The sequence below is a fragment of the Gymnoscopelus braueri genome, assembly GCF_963280865.1.
Source record: "Gymnoscopelus braueri genome assembly, chromosome: 16".
Lineage (NCBI taxonomy): Eukaryota > Metazoa > Chordata > Actinopteri > Myctophiformes > Myctophidae > Gymnoscopelus > Gymnoscopelus braueri.
In genome coordinates this window covers 52,041,532-52,060,333 of record NC_137616.1, presented here as the reverse complement: position 1 = coordinate 52,060,333, position 18,802 = coordinate 52,041,532, and the positions used below count along the sequence as shown (strand labels likewise).

Below are 18,802 nucleotides of genomic sequence, written 5' to 3'. Positions count from 1 at the left end.
AAAACATATGTCAGACGATGTATTGCTTGTAGCCTATGCATTATATAGACATGATGCAAATTCCAATGCCACTTTTTATTTATTTTTAGGCTATCGGTTGCTATTCTAGAGCTGAATTATTAGGTCCCTCGCAGTGTTTGCCAGTGTCGGCCGACTCAGCCAAAGTTGTACGTTATGATGAAATTAGACTATCATACCTTAATGTCGCTGGAGGCACAGGCACGCCTCCATTGTGTCGTGGTATTAATTTATCATACTGTAGGCTACATATTGATCACATGAACGCCACACACAAAAGCCTAATAAGTCTTACCATCCGATGAGGAAACAGTGGATGAAAGCTGTGTCCAGAATAGATCCATCCCCAATTCCGACGCAGGACAGTGATATATTAATCCAAAAGACGAAGATCCCCTCAGTAATCAATAAGCTCTGGTCCATCATAATAATGATAATAATCGGATAGCAGCTTTCCACTTCCAGTATACCCTGGATTCCAACATCATCTTTTTACCTCTGTAAAGGTGAGCAATGTTCAGTAGAAAAGGCTTATATAATACAATTTCCATGTTTATTAGTGTATTATTTGGTGGTAACGTTGTAAACTTTTTTAGTCTCATTCTTCTTTCCTCTAAACTGCAGCACTGATGGTGGTTTATTTGTTAGCATGTTGTAGTGTGACTGACTGGTTTTACTTGCATTGACTGTTCAACAATATGATGCAAGAGAGACGAATATACAATTAGTAAACAATTCTGTTTACTAAATCACTACGAGCTTGTAGATCTGCTATTTTTTTATAATTGTGAAAATCTTTGAATAATGTATTATTTTAAAGCGATTTTCTTTTACTCCAATCTTTGCTCCTGGGGGTCCCTGGAACAACATATTTTGAGATAGGGAATCCATGGCCAAATACATATCATTTTGGGGGTCCTTGACAATTATGAAACAGTTTGAGAACCACTGGTATAGCAACATACGTTTTATTTTTAACTGTTGGGACTTAGAAGACATTTGTAGAATCGGAACCTCAGGCCTTAATGGGTTAAATAACAACATAGGGCTATGAAACACTGTTTCAAATTAGGCATTTATTAAAAAGACTCACATAAGATTGTAATTCCTACTATCATTGCAAGAAGAACGCTATTAGCCTATAATGTTTCAATTTGTGAACAATTCTGTCAGGGGGAGGGGGGGCATAGAAACAGGCTCTCTCTCTCTCTCTCTCTCTCTCTCTCTCTCTCTCTCTCTCTCTCTCTCTCTCTCTCTCCCTCCGACTGTGCTTTCAACTTCTCTCGTTCCTCTTCCAGTCTGTAGATTTACAGTGGGGTGGTGGGGGGTAGGGAAGAAATGTATAACAGTATGTATAACTGTACTGTAATCATTAAAACAAGCAGGCTAAGAACCCAAACTGAACTAAAAGTTAAGTGTGTCTGTTATCCACACACACACACACACACACACACACACACACACACACACACACACACACACACACACACACACACACACACACTACTCCAGCCTACACACAACAAACAGCGCTGTCCATGGTCCTGAAAGCACAGGTAGCCTAGCGACAGAATTGTAATTTTACACAGAAAGGGACACAAAACGAACCAGCAATGATGATCCATAATAGAGTAGCCTACCAACCACGTCTGAATAATAATGAACATTAACAGTCATGACAAGCACTGCACGGGCCAGCTGACATCTATTAACCAACTAGCTCCTAGCTCCTCACACGAAATAAAAAAAGTCCAATCTCTACCACTTTCTCATGTTTTCTCATTAAACACACTAACTCATCTGCAGCAGCAGCAGTCAGCAACTCAACAACCACAGCAAATAATAAAGCTATAAATGGGCATTACTGTTCAGAAATGAACACAGCGGGCCTTCATGGAAGCAAAGCTCCTAACTGCATCCTCCATTTTGATCTTCTGTGCCAATTCATGCTCTATGGAGATCGTTGCCAGTCCATTAAGTCTGTCTTGCTTCATTGTACTATGGAGATAGTTTTTTATTATTTTTAATTTTGAGAAACTTCGTTCTCCAGTTGCAACAGACACTGGGAGGGTGAGAAGCACTCTTAATGCTATGAAGGCATTGGGAAAAGGCTCAGACCAGTTAACTCTGCGAAAAGTTCTTGCCCATCAATATCTCTGGATTGAGCGGATGCATTGTGTGTCAGGGCTTTTTCCAGTGCCGTGCATTATTGGAGAACGTCGTTGGTGTTTTTCTCCTTGATGGATGGAATGTCATACAACACCCCAAACATAGCCCCGTGCTCCTGGAGTTCTGAAAAACGCTCTTCCACTGCATTGCTAGCACAGTCCAGTACTCTGTTAAAGAAAGACCCTTTGTAATCTTCCCGTGGATCGCTCTCTGGCTCGTCCTCTCCTTCGGTGTGAAACTTATTTTTTCTTTTTATGTGGTCACACAGCACCTTGTGCAGGAAAACAGGCCTCTGTTTCCAAGTCCTCCGCCAGTGATTTTGCACCAGACAACACTCTCTCATAATTGCTGTCTGTTCTGTAGTCCAGCAGGAATTGTTTTGTCACATTCAGTTGTGTCACTGCACGAGGTACATCAAGACTCTTCTTAGCTGCAATGCCTCTGGCTTCACATCTTGTTTTATCTCCACTCGTGCCAGTTAGACTTTTATCTTCCGCCAATGACAGCAGTGCATCATAACTGATGTCTGATGATCACAGAGGTGACAGAAATAGTGTGTTGTGTGATTGTGTTGATAACAGAGGTGACAGAAACAGTGCTGTGTGATTGTGATAACAGAGGTGACATAAACAGTGTTGTGTGATTGTGATAACAGAGGTGACATAAACAGTGTTGTGTGATTGTGATAACAGAGGTGACAACCAGCGTCCGAAACCAGAGGCTCCAGCAGCCAGCAGCACAACGAGTGGCATCTACTCTTCAGACTTCAGTGATGAACCTGGACCTTCACACTCAAAGTAAGATCAATGATCAGGAAACTCAATGTTGTGATAGAATCCTCTTAGATTTAGTTAGAATGGTTAGAGCTGAATATTGAGTCACACACACAAACATACTGATTAATTGAGTACAACAGACCACAATGGAAACAAGACCCTGGGGCTTTTTGTGTTCTCTTTTAAGCATAAACTTTGACTGTACTACCTCTACTGTTAACAATCTTTTTAATAAAGTATTCAATCAATCAATCAATCAAACACGCATGCACGCGCGCACACACACACACACACACACACACACACACACACACACACACACACACACACACCAGGGTTTTCGTTAGCTGGTATTTACCGGCCATTGACCGATAAAATGTTTAATTGGTCATTAATTATAAACATCACCACCGTGGTCGATTGGGAAAATGCTGTTATTATACTATTTTATCATTTAAGCCTATTATTAATATCATTATTTGGATAAAGTAACAACATTGTATGATTGCAATAAGTAGTTATATATATATATATATTAGTGCTGTCAAAGTTAACACGTTATTGACGTGTTAACGCATGACCGATTTAACAGCGTTAATATTTTTATCCGATTAATCGCTCATTTACAAAATTGCCTTATTTTGACCCTATGAGGCATCCGTAGGTCTAACATTCACATGGGTTTCTGATCTGAACTCTCCCTCTGTGCATCTAAACCAATCACAGCAATTGGGGGGCAGGATGTTAGGCCCTTTAAACCAATCACAGCGTTTTTAGAACGCTGGTCTGTCTCCACTTTGCAGCGACAGCTTGTGAGCAGCACAGCCACGGCCACTCGGCCAGGGAGAGACAGCCGACACTTCATCCGCTCTGTGAAGCTCATTTCCCGGCCACAAGCATTTGGAAGTTGGCTTGTGTCTCTTCCAAAGTACCCGTGGTGTTTCCTTGGCTTCACTCCCGACAAAATGTACTTGAAGCTTAGCTGAATTAATAAGGAAACACCGCGGAACGGCTAAATGAGTTCGGGATGTCACAACAACATGTCCATGGCTGCTGGTTCACATAACATTGAAAACATTGGTTTTATAATGTATTGGACACATAATAAAAGTATAGTAATAATACATTGGGATGCATCCTGCTCCGTATACAATACAATGCACTGCTTTTCAGTTCATCATTCAAGTTTGAGCCAATAACAAATATGCGATTAATCGCGCGATTAACTACACAAATCATGTGATTAATCGCAATAAAAAAATGTAATCACTTGACAGCACTGATAGCACTGCACTGATATATATGTTTATATATACATATATGTGGAGAGAGAGAGAGAGAGAGATAGAGAGTGTTATGATAACAAAACCAGGGTTCCGAGGTGATAGAATCTGAAGCCCAATTGACGATAATAAAACAGGGACCAGAACTCGTATGGGTCGTAGATATTATACAAGCAGCACAGTGACTGTCTGTCTGTGATGGATAACGTGGGGAAAGTTGGTGACACACATACATATTTTTCCTCCAGGTTTTAACTCATTGAGTGCCATAATTATTAATATCTATTTCTGGCCATTACGATTTTTATTAAAATTTTAAATTTAGTAAAACAAAAGTGCTTAGGAGCCGAGATACAGCCTTTTTCAGTAAAAAGTTAAACAAGAAGTGAATGGAGCTGCAAATCTTCAGATAATGATATCTTGGGTTCTGAAAATTAAAAAAAAAAATATATATATATATATATTATATATATATATTATTATTTATTTTTTTATGACGTATTTGACGTAGTGTGGCACACGGGGCGTCAGGCCTCATGACGTATTTGACGTATTGTGGCACTGAAAGTGTTAATGGCACGTTGCACCATAGCGCTAAAACACGTGAAACACGTTAATGGCACTCAATGAGTTAACATGGAAGTGAATGAGGCTGTTTTGTTTTTGCGATCGCGTGATTTGCTGCTTCTTTGTTTCACTGGGAGTCAAATGGTGACTCATTGGTTAGTGAACAGCGGCATCTAGCATAAAACCACTGAAAAAACAAAACCTTGTCATTCTCGTCATTGGCAGCAAAATATGATGAGAAATGTGGTCATTGGCGTCAAAGAGTTATTATTAACGCAATGGGTAACAGAGGTTTATTAAAACAGTTTACATTGAGTGCCAGAAATCTCACTGTTTGCAACGCTGCGCTGTTTAGAGCTGTAGACTCCACGGCGAGCACACGCACGTAAACAATGCATGCATGGATAACAATGGATGGTCCTGGCTAAAGCCTGGAACAACAACATGTCTCACGCAAGTCACCGTTGCGGAGCGATCGAGCATCGAGAATTAGTCGTTTTGCCCACTGTAAAAAGTTAAGGAGATGCAGAGGTTTTTAGCAAGGAGATAGGATGGAAGCGGATGGGGGACAGATTTTTTGGCACGGTGACCTATCTGTCCCTTACTTCTTAGAGTGTTCATGGGTGATTCCAGAGCTGTGCTGCCCCCCCCCCCCCCCCCCCCCCTTGTGAAAAAAAAAAGAAAAGACTTAAAACACGGTTTGAACCGTGTTCGGCACCAAAGCGCTACTCTTTTCCGATGTGTTAACAAACAAAACAAAAGCTGTAGGTTTTGCATATTAAGGTTTAATGAGATGTAAAGCCCAAAACTTAATGTGTTTATACGATGTGACAGAGTCGTGCAGCAGTTCACTCACGGCCACTTTATTCAGTTATTTCTTGGTAAGCGTCATCATTCTCTACATGATGGAGTAGATTAGATATTATTTAGTTAACTATAATGGGGGTAAACAAAATTCCTACTCTAATTACAAAATAGTATATTAATGTCTATTTTTGATTGAATACTTTATTAAGAGTTTGCAAACAAAGCACATAAAGTACAGTTTAATACAAAAGGATGCTAAAAGGATGGAACTCAAGAAAGCACTAAGGCTTGTTTCCATCATAGTAGGGGGTACTAACCACCAAAAATGGCCAAATCGTTACGCGGCGGATAAAATCATGACATTTGATACAGATGTCCCTTGGGTCATCCTAAAACATCCTAGAAGGGGTGCCCAAAAAAATCTTAAACAGGAAGTGAGTTATGGACAAAATTCAAAATGGCCACCTAAACTGTTGACCGTTGACTCAAAAGACACCAAAAGAATCTCCAAAAAGCATAAAATTTGGCACACATGTCCCTTGGGTCATCCTAAGACATCCTAGAAGGGGTGCCCAAAGGAATCTGAAACAGGAAGTGAGTTATTGACTAAATTGAAAATGGCCGCCTAGTGTTGTCGATTGACTCAAAAGACAACTAAAGAATCTCATAAAAGCATACAATTTGGCACACATGTCCTTTTGGTCATCCTAAGACATCCTAGAAGGGGTGCCCAAAAAAATCTTAAGCAGGAACTGAGTTATTGACAAAATTGAAAATGGCCGCCTACAGTGTTATCTATTGACTCAAAAGACAACTAAAGAATCTCATAAAAGCATGACATTTGATACAGATGTCCCTTGGGTCATCCTAAAACATCCTAGAAGGGGTGCCCAAAAAAATCTTAAACAGGAAGTGAGTTATGGACAAAATTCAAAATGGCCACCTAAACTGTTGACCGTTGACTCAAAAGACACCAAAAGAATCTCCAAAAAGCATAAAATTTGGCACACATGTCCCTTGGGTCATCCTAAGACATCCTAGAAGGGGTGCCCAAAGGAATCTGAAACAGGAAGTGAGTTATTGACTAAATTGAAAATGGCCGCCTAGTGTTGTCGATTGACTCAAAAGACAACTAAAGAATCTCATAAAAGCATACAATTTGGCACACATGTCCTTTTGGTCATCCTAAGACATCCTAGAAGGGGTGCCCAAAAAAATCTTAAGCAGGAACTGAGTTATTGACAAAATTGAAAATGGCCGCCTACAGTGTTATCTATTGACTCAAAAGACAACTAAAGAATCTCATAAAAGCATACAATTTGGCATACATGTCCCTTGGGTCATCCCAAGACATCCCAGAAGGGGTGCCCAAAAAAATCTTAAACAGGAAGTGAGTCATTGACAAAATTGAAAATGACCGCCTACAGTGTTGCCCTTGGGTGATCTGAATGCATCCTAAGGGGTGCCAAAAAAAGTTGTAATAGTCTCTCAATGGAAAACACTCCTCCCACACGGGCTGCACTGCTACAATATTCAAATCGAGCAGCCTGAAAGCTATGCAATCTCTACCATCTCCTGACAAATATGGATGGATTAAAGTCGCTGATTCGTGGACACCTTTATGGACACTCTTGCCAGAGGCTGCTTAAGTTTGTAGAGAACTCAAGTGTGGCTGAAAAGCTGAGCCCTTCTGTTCGAGAAAGTGTAGATGCCGGGATGCTGGGTTACCTTGCAGAGCATTATGCCAATGTGCTGGTAATTGCGAAATGGCACACATGAATACATGTAGTTACTAAACACTAATCACAAAAAAACAGTAATGATCAAGAAGAAAATACATGAGAAGATAGAGTGTAAAACAAGCAAGAAGATGTAGAGTGCAAAATAAATAAGATGCAGAGAGTAAAATAAGAATATGCAGAGTAAGATAAGATGCAGAGTAAAATAAATAAGAATATGCAGAGAGTTAGATAAATAAAGAAGATTCAAAGAGTACAATACAAAAATAATGCAGAAAGTAAAATAAATAAGTGATGTAGAAATGAAAACAGAAGGTAGACTACAAAATACGACCTGTCGTATTGAGTCTGCATAATATGCAGATTGCCATGGTCAACTGTTTAAACAGCCATTTAGAATTTCTTCAACATGGTCCCTTCCTAAAAAGTTTAATAAACAGGCAAACAAACAAATAAATAACCCCTTCTAGGATATATTAAGAAGCACTCAATGTACGTACCAAATTATACACTTTTATGACGTCCCGTTTTCTTTTGTGTCAACTGCTTTAGGCGGTCACTTCCTGTTTAAAACCTTTTTGGGCACCCCTTGTAGGATGCGTTCAGATCACCCAAGGGACTTTGTACCACATTTCATGCTTTTATGAGATAATTTAGGTATCTTGCATCATCTTTCAACACTGTAGGCGGCCATTTTCAATTTAGTCAATAACTCACTTCCTGTTTCAGATTATTTTGGGCACCCCTTCTAGGATGTGTTAGGATGACCCAAGGGACATATGTGCCAAATGTTATGCTTTTTGGAGATTCTATAGGCTTTTTGAGTCAATCGCCAACACTGTAGGCGGCCATTTTCAATTTAGTCAATAACTCACTTCCTGTTGAAGACTTTTTTGGGCACCCCTTCTAGGATGTCTTAGGATGACCCAAGGGACATGTGTGACACATTTTATACTTTTTGGAGATTCTTTAGTTGTCTTTTGAGTCAATCGACAACACTAGGCGGCCATTTTCAATTTGGTCAATAACTCACTTCCTGTTTCAGATTTTTTTGGGCACCCCTTCTAGGATGTCTTAGGATGACCCAAGGGACATGTGTGCCACATTTTATGCTTTTTGGAGATTATTTTGGTGTCTTTTGAGTCAACGGTCAACAGTTTAGGTGGCCATTTTGGATTTTGTCCATAACTCACTTCCTGTTTAAGATTTTTTTGGGCACCCCTTCTAGGATGTTTTAGGATGACCCAATGGACATCTGTATCAATTTTCATGCTTTTATCCGCCGCGTAACGATTTTTCACTTAGTGCCCCCTACTATCAGGGTATGTGTATTCAATTCATAGAAACATTTAGTCACAGACAAATATACAATACTATCCAAAAACATCATATAAACGACTTGAGCGGTTTTGAAGGAGAGTAAGGATTCACACTTTGTCATGACTGCTGACTGTTTTATACTGTTAGGGTGTAAAGTTAGTATTGTCTGATAGCACCCACCACCACATGTTGTGTGTCACAACCTGTTTTATGTCTCAACCTGTTTTATGTCTCACAATCTGTTTTATGTTTCACAGCCTGTTTTATGTGTCACAACCTGTTTTATGTCTCACAACCTGTTTTATGTCTCACAACCTGTTTTATGTCTCACAGCCTGTTTTATGTCTCACAACCTGTTTTATGTCTCAACCTGTTTTATGTCTCACAACCTGTTTTATGTCTCACAGCCTGTTTTATGTCTCACAACCTGTTTTATGTCTCACAGCCTGTTTTATGTCTCACAGCCTGTTTTATGTCTCACAACCTGTTTTATGTCTCAACCTGTTTTATGTCTCAACCTGTTTTATGTCTCACAACATGTTTTATGTCTCACAACCTGTTTTATGTCTCACAACCTGTTTTATGTCTCACAACCTGTTTTATGTCTCACAACCTGTTTTATGTCTCAACCTGTTTTATGTCTCACAACCTGTTTTATGTCACACAACCTGTTTTATGTCTGAGGGACATAATTGTCTAACAGTGACACATTGTCCTCCATCTCATTGTTTTTCAATAGGAAGGAAGTATTGTGTGAATAAATGCTACTATAAGTTATGTATTGTTTGAGATGGAATATAATGAAAGAATAAAGTAAACAGTGTCTGTCAGAAAGAGAAAGCTGTGACTAATGACTTTCTGTCCATTAATGGAGCTGGAACCTTTATTTGAGCAGCATTTTACTAGTTCACTGTTTACTATATAACTAGTACTTAACTAGTCTGTTACCGTCCATCTATAGTTACTAGCTTCATGCTAATCACCATTGTGTGTGTGTGTGTGTGTGTGTGTGTGTGTGTGTGTGTGTGTGTGTGTGTGTGTGTGTGTGTGTGTGTGTGTGTGTGTGTGTGTGTGTGTGTGTGTGTGTGTGTGTGTGTGTGTGTCCACAGAGAGAGGACTGGTGCAGTGTGTGACCATCCCACCAGCATTGAACAAAGTAAAGCCTGACATATCATTCATTTGTGTGAAAAACATGATGTAAATAATAAATACATGGAATACATAATAACTCACTAAATAATACAACTCTAAACTACCAAAACTACAACTGGTTATATAAATAAATACAACGTTTTGTTGTTGTGGTTGTTGTTGCCTTTTTGACTTGTTTCAGAGTCAGAATGTGTTTTATTTACATTGTATCCTGGGTTAGGGTTAGAAAATAAAACGTAGTTTAAATAGTTTAAAAAATCATATATTTCCATATGATATAAATGTATGACTGAAGGTGTGTTTAACATTGATGAACTGTTGTGTTCCAGTGGATGTCAGTCTGCAGGAGATTTTAAAGCCACACATGATCGTTGTGACAAAGAGGTTAGAAGAAGGTCGGAGAGAAGACATCACTGGACCAGGACCTGGAACCTCCATCAGCAAGATCTACACAGAGCTCTACATCACAGAGGGACAGAGTGTAGGGGTTAATCAGCAACATGAGGTGTGGCAGCTTGAGTATGCATCCAGGATGGAGAAGAACCTCCTTGACAAGCCAATCCTGTGCTCTGACATCTTCAAACTCTTACAAGGCAGAGTGAAAACCATCCGAAGTGTTCTGACAAAGGGCATCGCCGGCATTGGAAAAACATTCTCTACGTACAAGTTCACTCTGGACTGGGCGGGGGGCGTGGCCAATCAACACATCAATCTCCTGATTACGATGTCGTTCCGGGAGCTGAACTTGGTCAGACATAAGCAGTACAGTCTTCTCACACTGATCCATGAATTCCATCCAACATTGAAGAAGCTGACAGCAGAGCACCTTGCTGCCTGTAAGACTCTGTTCATCTTTGATGGTTTAGATGAAAGCAGAATTTCCCTGGACTTCCACAACAATGACATTGTTTCTGATGTCACAGTGACATCATCAGTGGGCGTGCTGTTGACCAACCTCATCAAGGGGAATCTGCTCCCCGCAGCTCTCCTCTGGGTAACTACCAGACCTGCAGCAGCCAATCAGATCCCTCCTGAATGTGTTGACAGGGTGACAGAAGTACGAGGGTTCACAGACCTCCAGAAGAACGAGTACTTCAGGAAGAGATTCAGTGATGAGAAGCTGGCCAGTAAAATCATCTCACACATAGACGCAACAAGGAGCCTCCAGGTCATGTGTCACATCCCACTCTTCTGTTGGATCGCTGCTACCGTCCTGGAGGACATGTTGAAGACAGACGAGACAGAACAGCTGCCCACGACCCTGAATGAGATGTACTGCCACTTCGTGTTGGTCCTGACAAGGAGGAAGAATCTCAAGTATTCACAAGACGTGAATCAACAGGAGCTCATGGAGTCTGACTGGGAGGTTCTTCTGAAGCTGGGCAGACTGGCGTTTGAACATCTGGAGAAAGGGAGCATCATGTTCTACCAAGAAGACCTGGAAGAGTGTGGTCTTGATGTCACAGAGGCCTCCCTGTACTCAGGAGTGTGCACAGAGATCTTCAAAAGAGAGAGTGTGCTCTTCCAGAGAAAGGTCTACAGCTTTATTCATCTGAGCATTCAGGAGTTTCTGGCAGCAGTTTACCTGTTGCACTGTTTCAATGAGAGGAAGACGGAGGTGCTGAAGACATTCCTGGACGATTACAACAGTGACAGTTCCCTGGATGACTTCCTGAAGAAAGCCATGTTCAAAGCCCTGAAGAGTAAAAACGGCCACCTGGACCTCTTTGTCCGCTTCCTTCATGGCCTCTCACTGGAGTCCAGTCAGAGACTGTTAGGAGGCCTGCTGGGTCAGAGAAAGAACAGTCCAGAGAGCATCCAGAGAGCCATCAACAACCTGAAGGAGATTGACTACGATGACTCTCCTGACAGATGCATCAACATCTTCCACTGTTTGATGGAGATGAAGGATGACTCAGTACTGCAGGAGATCCAAAAGCTCCTGAAGCCAGAGAACAGATCAGAGAAGGAACTTTCTGACACCCAGTGTTCAGCTCTGGCCTTCATGCTGCTGATGTCAGAGAAGGTTCTGGATGAGTTTGACTCTCAGTCATACAACACATCTAACTATGGGCGATATAGACTGCTGCCAGCTGTGAGGAACTGCAGAAAGGCTCGGTTAGTATTCATGTGAATTTCAATCATACTAAAGCTTCAGTCAGTCATTTTAAACATCACTAAATATGCAACTAAACTGTTTTTGTACTTTTAAATGTAAAACATTTTACAGTATCAATTATACAAATACTGTAAAACATTGGGTTATATGCAGCATCTACAATAGTATTATTATTAGTATTTACTCTTTTGTGGTAGTAATATTAGTAACCGAAGTAAAGTATTAATAATGATAGCATCGCATTAATGCTTGCTTTCATTTAAACTCAGTGATATGTTACATTATGTTATAATATTACTTTAGATATTGCTTTTACATTACACACAAAACACCCTAGAATGAAATACAAATATATACTAGACATGATATAGGGCATAGCAGTGGTGGACATTTTCTGGTTCCATCGATCAAGACCCCATTCATTTTTCCCATAGAGATTTCCAATAATATTTATATCAATTATTTTAAGCCTAGAATCAAGCCATCCAGGATCCTCGTGAATCATGACCATAAAACGTTTGATTCTATGAAAATAAATATATATTAAATATAGTATATCATATAATTAAATATTCAATTTCGTTTTTTCACAGTCTAAGTTAATTTAGTGAACATCACACTGTACATAGACATTGTATTTAAAGTGCAAAGTCATATTTTGTGGCTTCATTCTGTCATCGATGAGTAACTCAATAATGCTGTATTGGCTCATAAATAAAGATGAAGAAAACTGTATTATCCATTAGATTAACATGAAATGGAAATGGTCCTTTGTATACAACTAAACTTGTTTTCAAACATTTAGCCTCAGAGGCCTTGTTTCCAATGGAAACAATAGAAACAAGCCCCTTGGGGAATTTTGTGTTATCCTTTAGTGTTCATTTTTTTTAGCATTTCTTTTAATTTAGTCTGTCTTAGTCCAGTTTCAATCACCCTTGTTAGTTTTTATATATATATATATATATATTTTAGTTTAGTTTTAGTCGACTAAAAGTCAAGCATTTTAGTCTGTATCTTAGTCAACAAAAACCTTTGACATTTTAGTTTTACATTTGAATTTTTGTCTGTTAGTCTACTTTTATTCCATGAAACTTGACATTTTACCACACTGATCCCAGTACAGCCTAACACTAAACACCTTGTTATAAAACCCATGTCCAGTTCAACCAACTGATCCCAGTACAGCCTAACACTAAACACAGAGTCGTTATAAAACCCATGTCCAGTTCAACCATAAGCAACCAGGTCTAAGAAAACCAGCCCAAAAGAAGCCCTTTAAGCCTATATACATTGGCTATTTGAAAAAATCTGATCTACAAGCTCATAACTTGATCTGCTATTTTCAAACAAATCTTGTATGTAAGTCCCTGGCACAAAATATTTTTATATGGGGGCCCGCAGACAAATAGATTTTAATTTGGGGTTCTCGACATGAAAATGTTTGAGAGCCACTTTAAACAACATCAGCAAACAAAAGCAACTATACTTTAGAAACAAGCACCCAAAAAACACAACCACCAATATTTACAAGAGACTTCAAAGAAAAACAAGCCAAAAGTTGCTTATAATAAGCAGACATGGCAACACAATGGGTTTTCTATCTGTGGAACCACACAATGGCGGCCTCTGCTATACTCTATATTACCACTCGTCGGACTACGTTTGATAACGTCAATGAATGTTTTGTCATAAAGCTAAAACACATTTTCCCTTTTAATCTGTAATGACAGACTTGCTGACCTTCCCATGGATGAGACACGCTGTGAGATCCTGGTCTCAGCTCTCAGCTCTAATCCGTCCAGTCTGATAGAACTGGAATTAACTCAGTGCCCCCTGTCGACATCTCTGGTGAAGCAGCTTTGTGACGCAATGAAGAGTCCACACTGTAGACTGCAGATACTGAGGTCAGTACCCCCCCCCCCCTAAACCTGTGTGTGTGTGTGTGTGTGTGTGTGTGTGTGTGTGTGTGTGTGTGTGTGTGTGTGTGTGTGTGTGTGTGTGTGTGTGTGTGTGTGTGTGTGTGTGTGTGTGTGTGTGTGTGTGTGTGTGGTCCAGCAGTGGGCTGGTTTAGAACATCCACTTCTCTGTGTCTCTGTTTTGCACTGATCTGTTCATTAACATTTACACTTATTTATTGGCATGAATATTGTACCAAAAACAGCTTTCATATCTATTTAAGGGCATCACTGGTATTTTATTTCTAATTCTCAACATGTGCAAAGTGTAGACTGACATGATTATCAGTGGAATGGAAATGGGTGTGGCCGGGGGTTTGACTAGGAAGTCGGTTGCTCTGGCCAAAGTATTTTGTGCTCCATAAATATATGTTTGCTATTATCCATATTAACCTATAAGTCCCCCACACACACTCTCTCTCTCTCTCTCTCTCTCTCTCTCTCTCTCTCTCTCACTCACTCACTCACTCACTCACTCACTCACTCACTCACTGCATTGTGTGTGTGTGTGTGTGTGTGTGCGCGCGTGTGGACTGAGGTGAATGAGGCCTTTTGTATTTTCCACCTGTTATTTTTCAACCTGTACTGTTTCTACACAACAAGGTAAGAAGAGTTAAGTTTAAAAGCTGGTGTCGGTGGGGATGGCATCCCCCTATGCAGAGGGAACGTCGTCCATCAGACATGAGGCGAGAATAGACGCTGAACCTTGTTTTACCTTTGAGGAAGAGTTGTTGGCTTTGGGTGAACAAGTGGAACATGAAAGTATCTCATGGCTCACGCATGAATAAAGCTGTAGTTGTTTTTCTAAAGGAAGAGCATCTTGTCCATGCGCTAGTTGGAGCAGGTTTAATATTGGATGAAAGCCTTGTTTGTTTTACTCCGTTGGCTGTGCGATCTACACAGGTTACCATGTCAGGAGTCCGTTACAAGTCACTCCTTCATTCCAAATGAAGCACTGGAATGTGAATTGATGTGCTATAGAAAGCTTGCTACAGGGTTCAGGCAGGTGTAGTTATAATATGCAAATATGTCTTCCCTGTGTATTTTTGGGTTCTTCCTGTATACTGAAAGCTTTTGTGTCAAAAGGCCCAATCGAAATACACTGTTTTAACTACGTACTAAAAACACCCCCCCCCCTTATTATCATACAACAACAGCTGTGGGCGTGGCTAACTCAAACGCAGGTTGTTAGTCTGGTTGCCCTAACAGGGCAACCAGACTATAGTTCTAGGGATACTTTATTCTTCTTTATAGATAAACTTTATTTTGCCGTGCTACTCCTCCCACAGTTTTTTCCCCCAATTTTGTGCCATATGTCAAAATGACCGGCTTCACCGGGAATCGTGCGCTTGTATTTTTCTAAGAGATTGGTTGCATAGTTTAATTGATATTTATTTATTAGTGCATTAAATTTCCCCATCCACTTTAATGAAAAAATGAAAAAACTCCCATTCAAGTATTTTTTTCTCAGAAACCGTAAGGGTTAGAGTTACAAGACTTTGAGGGAAGGTTCATAATTTAGTGGCTTCCAAAGTTAGCGGGAGGGGCCCGTTTTTACCAAAAATGCCAGAAATCACGAACGAAACGTCCGGTCAATCCCAAATTTGAATCACATGTCAATGGTGGTTTACTCAATGAATCCCCAAAAGCATTTCCACTTTGACCTATAGGGGGCGCCACAAATGACGCAAGTGATCTCAGGAGTTGCGTGACAATGTAATTGGCGCAGCCTCCGATGGTATTCCTCCCAGCGTATTCCTTGAGTCCCGACTGCAGCGACCCGCGACTCGCGTCGGCGCAACCACACTCTGCAATTGCCCTGAATTGCGACGCGTCTAGTTATTATTATTAGTGTGGTTGCCCGAATGGGCAACCAGACTATTGTTATAGATAAACTTTATTCTTTCTAGATAAACATTATTTCAAAGTGCTACTCCTCCCACAGTTTATTTTATAACGTTTATATTTATAACGTCCAGTCAATCCCAAATTTGAATCACAAGTCAAGGGTTGTTTACTCAACAAATCCCCAAAAGCATTTCCACTTTGATCCATAGGGGGCGCCACAAATGCTCAAAATGTAACCTTTTGATGCAAAAACCATATGTTGATGTTTCTAGATAAACTATATTTCGGGCTGCTACTACTCCCACAGTTTTTTTTGCCCAATTTCGTGCCATATGTCAAAATGACCGGCTTCACCGGGAATCCTGTGCTTGTACTTTGCTAAGAGATTGCTTACATACTTTAATTGATATTGATTTATTAGTGCATTAAATATCCCCATCCACTTTAATGGAAAAATGAAAAAAACTCCCATTCAAGTATTTTTTTCTCAGAAACCATAATAGTGGGGGCACCCAATATTTTAGGGTATGTTCGTTCACTTTTGTCTAAAAGCGCCAAATTTGGCACAGGTGTAGCTCAGGGCATACTTAAATGATTTGGCTAGGGCGCCCGCGCCGGTGACCTTTGGGGTCGCCACAGCGGCTGATCCAATATGGCCACCACCTGAACCCGCTTTTGCCTCTACATTTGAACCAGATGAGCTACAAATCCAAACTTGGTGTCTATTTCATGTTTTTTGACAATTAGAAATATGATGGAAAAATCATCTTTATGATTGGGTGTGTCTGGACACCTAATTAGCATATTTCCAAGATGGCGGCCATGTAAAAATTAGCTCCAATGGCAATACCCCATGACACTTGGTGAGGATAAATTGGTTTTGATGATGGGAGCATTGCATATTGAAGACAAAGCTCATCTTATGGTAAGAAAACTTCTCCATAATTCAGGTTGGACCACCGTCCTCTCCCAGGCCCAGGTGTTAACTTCAGGACGAGCTCAGTCTGCCTTCAATGAGCACCATATAAAACGGACACGCTATGCCCATCAAGTCACTCTCATGTCCCTTCAGATTCTCAAACAAAATGCATACTCTGCCTATAGATGGGTTTCCTGTTTGTAAACATGAGAGGATGATGCGCGCGCAGTGGCGGGATGAGCCTGTAGAGGGCGCTATTACCCGCAGCAGCTCTGGCCATTGTACATTCAGAAAATAAATGGTCTTCACCAGGTTTAATGAAAGTAGATTAAATGATGCAGTTTGTAATATCTTCTTTACTCAATAAAAATGATTTGTCGAAAGTTGGATCTGTTTGTATATAATAGCAGCATTATGCCTATTATGCCTATAATAGCAGCATTATGCCTATCTAAATCCCGAAAATAACGAGAGAGTGAATGGCGCTTCCGGTTCGTTCTCCCCCGCGCATGCGCAGATTGCGCACTCTGCTCTGTGATGACGTCGCGCGGAAACCCATCTATTGTGCAGATGTTCTTGGTCCACCTGAGTCATTTGAGATGTGGGACCAACGAGCTCAAGCACACAGTTCAAGTACTGGTCCACCATCATGGAGCTAGAGCTACTACTGTGTCGATTCATTCGGTCACTTCGTGAAGGAAACTTCAATTTGTATGTTCAAGTTTGTGATGAACTGTGTGCTTGGTTTCATGTGATGGATCACACAAACTATGCCCGCTGGTTACCTATCCATGTACGAGACATGGTTGAACTACCGGAAAAACATCCGGCAATTTATGAAGAGTTTTTGAAGGGGAATTTTGTAGTGCAACGTTCAGAACACAAGTTCAGCTTGATTGCAAAGGATCAATCACATGAGCAGTCAAACAAAATTCTGCAGTCCTATGGTGGAGCAGCTGGACTCTATGAAAAGCCTGAAGCTCTCACACTATTCATGCTTGCAGGGCCAGACAGTGCCAGGTTGGTTTTAAGAGTTTGAAGCTGTGTATAGTAACATCAGCTCACCATCCTCAACTTCTCATCATGAAGAGGCACATAGCTTGCAGGTCAAGTTCATGAAAGATGTCAAATCCTTCACAGCCATTATGGAAAGTCACGGGAATCCTTTTCTATCAGTAGATCATGACCTCACAGCACTTGACACGCAGGAAATTGTGGAAACAGAAGTATCTGAATCACTCACAACCGTTCACAAAGTTGCTATAGCCCTACATTTAGCTTATGTAGAGGAGCGACTTGAGAAGGCCACAAAGCCCATTTCGGATATAATTCCACGGACAAAAATCTTGACTTTTGCAAATCGACCAGACCGAAAAGCCAAACGCAATAACAGCATTCAGAAGCAAAACATGAATCTCATCACCCAACTATTCCTTTCCCTTCAATCGAGGCCTGATGCAGACATGGCAGAGTTCTTCAAGTATGAAAACCAGAGAGAGCCACCCAGCATTTCCAACCAAGGGCTTTTACGCTGCGGCACAAAGGCGGACATACTTGAATGCTTGAATGTCCAAAAAGTCCGCATAGCAGCAGCTAAGAAGGCCACTGTAGTTGTGCTTGATGGAGCAGTAATGGCCCAAATGGTCCGGCCCCTCGCTGCAAATACATTCAATGAATACATAAACACCAATATTGCAGGGTTTGTTAGGTCATACATGAGCCATGACTCTGTTGAGCGCTTGGATATTGTGTTTGACACATATCCAGAGGAGAACCTAAAAGCACAAACTCACCAACGCCGAGGAATGGGGAAAAGAACTAAAATAGGGGATGGCAGAACTCCTATTCCAAAGCGTAATTGGAACAGTGAGTTCCTGAAAAATGAAGACAATAAGAAAGAACTGTTTGGACTTGTAAGTGTCGAGCTCACGAAGGATGACATGCAGGGTAAACTACTGCTGTGTACGATTAATGATGATGTTCTCTGCAACAGGCCTGGATTCAATTTGTCTACACTTAAGCCTTGTAACCATCCTGAAGCAGACACGAGAATGGTTCTGCACTTGGCCCATGCTGGGGCCAATGGCCATAAAAGGCTTTTGTCTGTACGGTTGACAGTGATGTTGTCAT

At 40.7% G+C, this 18,802-nt stretch overlaps 1 protein-coding gene across 1 annotated transcript in view; it reads left to right on the top strand.

The window, feature by feature from the left end:
• The window catches only part of LOC308102525 (uncharacterized protein), a 152,717-nt gene that overhangs the window by 84,788 nt on the left and 49,127 nt on the right, over nucleotides 1–18,802 (top strand). Inside the window, exons 17-20 of the mRNA XM_080452267.1 lie at nucleotides 2,880–2,984; nucleotides 9,789–9,835; nucleotides 10,161–11,949; nucleotides 13,681–13,854. Of these exons, the coding sequence (XP_080308393.1) occupies nucleotides 2,880–2,984; nucleotides 9,789–9,835; nucleotides 10,161–11,949; nucleotides 13,681–13,854 (2,115 nt within the window). The remainder of the gene's footprint in view (nucleotides 1–2,879; nucleotides 2,985–9,788; nucleotides 9,836–10,160; nucleotides 11,950–13,680; nucleotides 13,855–18,802) is intronic.